General features: G+C 40.0%; 1 protein-coding gene across 1 annotated transcript; it reads left to right on the forward strand.

Annotated features, from left to right (window-relative positions):
• Positions 1–2387: 2387 nt before the first annotated feature.
• Positions 2388–5882, forward strand: rdh14b (retinol dehydrogenase 14b). Its single transcript, XM_035678745.1, has 2 exons — positions 2388–2970; positions 4614–5882. Exons 1-2 carry the CDS (start codon positions 2617–2619, stop codon positions 5229–5231), a joined length of 972 nt encoding a protein of 323 aa, XP_035534638.1. The 5' UTR covers positions 2388–2616; the 3' UTR covers positions 5232–5882.
• The last annotated feature ends 615 nt before the right edge of the window (positions 5883–6497 follow it).

Below are 6497 nucleotides of genomic sequence, written 5' to 3' on the forward strand. Positions count from 1 at the left end.
CAGTCTGTGGATAGTCTTATAACGTGACTGCGTTTCAATCCCCGGAGCAACGGGAAAGCAACAATTACGATCCCCGCTCCCGATATAATGCTCTGACGAGGAAATGAATCACACCGAGTCTGTTTATATTTACTGGCGCATGTTTACACGGTTAAAAAAGAGGTGAAGATATTCCATTAAAGTGTTAAAAGTAAAACTTGATGCAGACAAATGGCTCCTGTGATCATGAAACTATTATATACTATAACATTAGATTATTATTAATCATGCATTTATGTGAACGCAGGATTTCACTGTGACTGCTGAGGTGCAAATTCAGGATCAAATGATTCACTTTTTTGTATATGACTGTAATTATTGATCCAGCTGCTTATTATTTCCTCCATTAATCGATTGATTGGTTTGTACACGTTTAGAAAATAGGGAGAAATGCCCTCACACACCTTCACAATGCTTGTTTTGTCCAACCAGTAGTCTATTACAAACAGATAATGTGTAGCGTACAGTACAGTAATTATGTCTGAAATATAGTGGAGTAGAAGTAGAAAGTGGCATTAAAAGAAAAGACTCAAGTACAAGTACCTCAACTGTGTACTTAAGTACAGTACTTGTGTATATGTACTAAGTTACATTAAACCACTGCAAAAGTACATTTCAGCACTGGAGTATATAACATAAACTACAGTACAACAGAAGACACTTCAGAATCATCTTTATTTGTCATTGTCACAGGTACAACGAAATTTTAAAAAATTAAAAAACTTAATGTCAGACTATGGGTGAAAAGAGCAAACACTAATAATAATATAATATTTTGTTTACCCAAGACTGTGGAAAGCTCAATGGATGGAACAGTTCTGGCTGTAAAGAGCCCATCAGCAATAGAGTCACCTGTTAGACGGACCAGTCTATACTGGTCTAAACGAGTTCACCTACACAACCATATAATGGCTGGATGGCTTAAGAATAGTAATGATTAACTCATATGTCTGTATGTCTGAACCGGCTTTGATTTCCTGTATGGTATTCAGTTCATTTGAAGTAATTCTTCAAAAGGCAGCAATATTATTTTCTTTGCCACAAAAAAACACAACAATTAATAACAAATCTAACTGTCTTTATAGAGGCCAAACACCACAGCACACAACAATTTGTTTTCTTACTTGTGCAATAGAACATACGTATATATTTATACATAAAACAGTTTATAAGGGTTTTTTACAGCTATCTTTAAATATTTAGTTTTGAAAGAGAAGCACTGTTAAAGTTGTTGGACATATTATTTTTAAGTTATGTTTTACTATGTTGCGGTTGCAGCACAATACAAATGTTATGTTCGGCAACTGTTGCATGCTTTCTCATTTCTTCATATATTGCATAATTTTGTGTGGCCAAGAAAACCCTATAATTTAAATGTTTTTATATTCTTTGCACTCCTGACATAATAATAAGCCAATAGAAACCTATATAAAGGCACAGGTGTTGCAAAAAAGTTTAGAAAAGGTGACAGCAGCTTATCCTAGGCCTGGAGCTGATGGCTGACACTTATAACACTTATGACACTATAATTGTATTATTGTGATAGAAGTTCGACTTTGAGGACAATAAAATAAGCATTTAGGAAGTAAAATATCCTTTAAACGTGCAATTGAGAAACTGATAATCTATTTTCGAGCTCCACCTAGTGGTTAATGCATATGATTTATAAAAGAATTGAAATTAAATAGGTTATATGTTGACAATATTTATAGGAGGAAAAATAATCATTCTAGTTTCAATCTCCATTCAAAAGTAGCTATTTGAAATCCGGTTATATACAAACACACACATATATATAAAAAACATTTCTAATGGCTTCGGGAGAAAGTTTTGACACAGGTGTAACGCTAACTTTAGTTTAACGTGTAAAACAGTTCGGCTAGAAAAATACCCCGGAAGTAGTTTTAAGAAACGCCTGATAGCATTAGCTAACCTATTGCGCTACATTGCTGCTTAGCAACCGTTGAACCGTTTGTTAGTTGAGCCGTTTGTTAGTTGAACCGTTAGTTAGTTGAGCCGTTTGTTAGTTGAACCGTTATTTAGTTGAGCCGTTTTGTTAGTTGAACCGTTATTTAGTTGAGCCGTTTGTTAGTTGAACCGTTAATTAGTTGAGCCGTCTAATTAGTTGAGCCGTTTGTAAGTTGAACCGTTTGTTAGTAGAGCCGGTTTGTTAGTTGAACCGTTTGTTAGTGAGCCGTTGTTAGTTGAGCCTTTAGTTAGTTGAGCCGATTAATTAGTTGGAGCCGTTTGTTAGTTGAAACCGTTTTGGTTAGTTAACCGTTAATTAGTTGAGCCGTTAATTTAGTTTTGAGCCGTTTGTTAGTTTGAACCGGTTTGGTTAGTTGTAGTTGAGCCGTTTGTTAGTTGAGCCGTTTGTTAGTTGGGCCGTTTGCTTTTCGGTGCACTCGTTTACTCAAAGTCATATGTAAAGTGTGCGAAAAATACAAATATCATGTGACAAGTCCACAATAAGTTGCCTAAGTAGTATTTCCGGGGCAATTTTGTAACTTGGTCTCATAACACACCGTGCCACCGAGATATCCTGCCCTTGCTTCCCGGTCACCGGTCTCCGCTTCCATGTCCACTGCGGTGCTAGTAGCCGCTGTTGTCGGCGGTGGGGTGCTGCTGCTGATGCGCCGTTTATTCCCCCGGCAGAAAGCCGTGAAGCTGCTCCGGTATCCCGCCGACACCATGCGAGGGAAGACGGTCATTGTGACCGGGGCTAACTGCGGGATAGGGAAGGCCCTGGCCGGGGAGCTGCTGAAGCTCCAAGCCCGGGTCGTCATGGCCTGTCGGGACCAGCGGAGCGCCGAGGAGGCAGCTAAAGACATCCAGAAACAGGCGGGACCAGCACAGGGCCAGGTGGTCGTCAAACACCTGGACCTGGCTTCTCTCACATCAGTCCGGACATTTTGTGAGGAAATACGTCAGGTAAGTTGAGATGATGCTCAATGTGCAGTTTATTTTAAATGTTGGTTCAGGTGCTGGAGTCTGGTCCAATACAAAGGGGCCAGTACAGGTGCTTCAGCTGTCCGCGGTGCTGGACTTCAGTAGCCTCATGCAGTGGTTTTCAAACTGGGGTCCGGGGACCAAGAGGGGGCCTTAAGTGGGAAGCAATGGGGTTGATTGTATAGTGATCCTGGTTTGATCAATAATTGACTGTGAAGACAATTTTCAAACCTAAAAAATATTACTTTCTTAATACAAAATACTCTTAAATTAGGGGTCCGTGGTCTAATGTAATCTTTTGTGGGGGTCCTTGACATGAAAAAGGTCTATAGTGGCCCTTAACTCACTGTTACCAGCAGGGGTACACTATAAATACTGATAATAATACTAATAATAATAACTTACTTTGAATTTGTATGCAGTATGTTTGAAGTTCTATGAAAACCAAAGTATGTTTGTGTTTTGAAGAGTCAGAACTGTTTGTTTGTTTATGTTGTGTATAACATTTGGTTAGGTCAGAGAGTTACGGTACACAACAGTGAATCATCTTTGTTCATTACACCATAGCTTCTCTTACTGTCAGTCGTGCATAAATTACAGGTTCTGAACTTCTAATAGCAGATGATAAAATCCACATCGTTCATCGCTGTTAGACAGTTGGATCCCCTTTCAGAATAAAGCCAGGATGAGAAAGTCTGACAGCATCCATCAGCTAATTCCTGCTACTACTCTAATTAACCAGAAAGTTTGGTCCCCTGGCACAATACTGATGTTTTCCTAAGATGTCATTAAGATATACTCTCAGAGCCAACCGTACTTTGGAGGCTGCGTTCAGTATATTATTCTGCCAATTATGTACTTCATTAATCATTTAGGTATAAAAGCAACAGTTAAAAAATGCAGTTAAATAGTTAAACTGTGAAAAATGCCCATCACAATTTACTGAAGCCCAAAGTAACGTCATTAAATGTCTTGTTTGCTGCAATAAAAAAAATCCACAACCACAAAACAATGTATTTATTATGATTTAAGACAAAAATCTTACATTTTTACATTACATCAATTATTTTTGCCTTCTTGCTTTAAAAAATGATGAATCAGTTATCAACCTTATTTTCTGTTGATCAGCTGATCAACTCTACACTCAACAGATCCATTAGTATCCATATATCTTCCCAATTTCTCGATCCCTTTGATAGTGTAAGTCACTTAAAGAATACTAATGCAGTATTTCTGTAAAATATACTCCGTGTCAGGAGCCAACATTTACCTCCCACAACCACTGGGTGTCTCTGGATGTTCCCTTCAAGACCAAAGATTTGTTGGAATGAATTAATGCTTTAACAAAGGCAGGCACATTATAAAGGTCAGTGAGTTAAGTCTGTATACGTTCAAACACACAAACAGCACCATCATCACAAATGTACAATATATTCTACATATCTATATCTATCTATACCCCTTTATCTGCTATAGGGGCTATTTTTATTGATATATTTCATTGAAACCTCATACTTTACTCATATTTATAAATTGTATAGTACTTAAAGTTGCTTTAGATTTAAAAAAAACTTTCATTTATACGTCAAAGTCTTAACTGATATAAATTTCTCGGACTCTTTTAGGAGGAATCCAAGATCGACGTGCTCGTCAACAACGCAGGCGTCTACCAGTGTCCCTACACAAAGACAGAGGATGGTTTTGAGCTGCAGCTAGGTGTGAATCACCTGGGTCACTTCCTCCTCACTCACCTCCTGCTGGACCTCCTGAAGACCTCGGCTCCCAGCCGCATCGTCGTGGTTTCCTCGAAGCTCTACAAGTACGGCCAAATCAACTTCGACGACCTGAACAGTGAAAATAACTACAATAAGGCTTCCTGCTACAGTCAGAGCAAGCTGGCCAACCTGCTCTTTACACTCGAACTGGCCCGCCAGCTGGAGGGCACGGGGGTCACGGTCAATGCTCTCACCCCGGGCATCGTGAGGACCAGACTAGGCAGGCATGTCCAAATCCCCTTCCTGGCAAAGCCGCTGTTCTACCTCGCCTCGCTACTCTTTTTCAAGAGTCCATTGGAGGGGGCCCAGACTCCGCTTTATCTGTCCTGCTCCCCCGAGGTGGAGGGAGTTTCGGGAAAGTGTTTCGCTAACTGCGAGGAGGAGGAGCTGATGGCCAAAGCTACAGATGACCGGGCAGCCAGGAGACTGTGGGACATAAGCAGGAGGATGGTCGGGCTCGCTAACTGAGCAGAGACCTGTTCTGTGGACCGTGCTGGGGAGGACTCGTGTGTTCTTGGATAAAATACTTAATCTCCAGCAGCCCCACAGACACTGCGGGAGATGGCTTGTGAAAAGACTGATTGCCACCTTGGGGATATAATTATTAATTGAATGACGTATTGTGCCACTGAAGTGTTTAAATTAAGCGTCTGTGAGCAAGAGTGCATAAAGCTTTGAATTTAAAAAAAAAAACGTGCCCGTGAAATGAATTTTCATACCTGCTCTGTAATAACCGAAGTCTTCGTCATGCACATGTACATGTAATAAAAATAATCTGGTTACCCGTGTACGTGGCCAGTGAAGATCATTTATCCAGGGAAATTAGGTTTCTCCAATCCCCAAACCTCGATTACAGCAAAAGACTAGACATGAACTTTTTGGCTTCCTAGAAATACACTCAGGAAGGTGAGAAAACACAGAGCTCGATGGTAGATTTTCCTGTCAAAACTACTTTAAAATCAACCTTTCAGTGCAAACAGATGTGGAGATTATTCCAAAAACTAACTAATTCACAGTCTCCAGGAAGCCTGCTCAATCTGGGTACATTATAAAATACAAAAATAGCGGCTTGCTCTCTTGTCTTTATGCCTGACCAAGATTCACACACACACACACACACGTCAAGATCAAAAGGAAAGTACTGATCCCCTCATTGCATTCATCAAAGTCAAGCTGAGCTGTCACCTTTTCCTCCACTGTGAGGTCACATTATTGCTTGTGCCGAGCGACTTGAAAAGCGTATCCACTTTCTAGTTCAGCGATTGTGCGTGAGTGCTAAGTTTGTGCATACTTTAGCATGTATTTTGCAGTGTAAAAAGGAGAAGAGGTGGAGGGTAGCTGTTAATCTAGTTTCCCTCTGTTGATGTGTTTGAAGTGTAAATGCGTTCTGCTGTGTCTGGAGGAGGCAGAACAATGAGGTTGACAATGCAGATGAGTGAGACTGCCACGCTGTGGCTCCCTCCTGTGGATGGATTCAGTCTCACGTTAAAGCTCACCTCGATAAGAAGGAGACACAGCAATGATTACAATGTGAACATTAAAATGCACAATAATAAAAACATTCTGAAATGCCTGAATGTCTTCTTAATGCTGTTTGAACAACTGTTTGCTCAGGATGTTGAATATATAGAGGGTGGATTAAATGTAGGCCTTCAGCTAATAATTATTTCTGTTCTTTTCACAATTAATGTATTTATCGTTTTATCTATAAATGCTATCACGTACTGAATAATC

This window comes from Morone saxatilis, unplaced genomic scaffold, assembly GCF_004916995.1.
Source record: "Morone saxatilis isolate NCDOM2014 unplaced genomic scaffold, NCSU_SB_2.0 Contig7, whole genome shotgun sequence".
In the NCBI taxonomy this organism is placed as follows: Eukaryota; Metazoa; Chordata; class Actinopteri; family Moronidae; genus Morone; species Morone saxatilis.

Bases quoted from the DNA above. Each gene is read 5' to 3' on its own strand.
- rdh14b (XM_035678745.1), top strand. From the start codon at position 2,617: ATGTCCACTGCGGTGCTAGTAGCCGCTGTTGTCGGCGGTGGGGTGCTG. The intron at 2,971-4,613 runs GTAAGTTGAGAT...GGACTCTTTTAG, and splicing joins TTTGTGAGGAAATACGTCAG to GAGGAATCCAAGATCGACGT.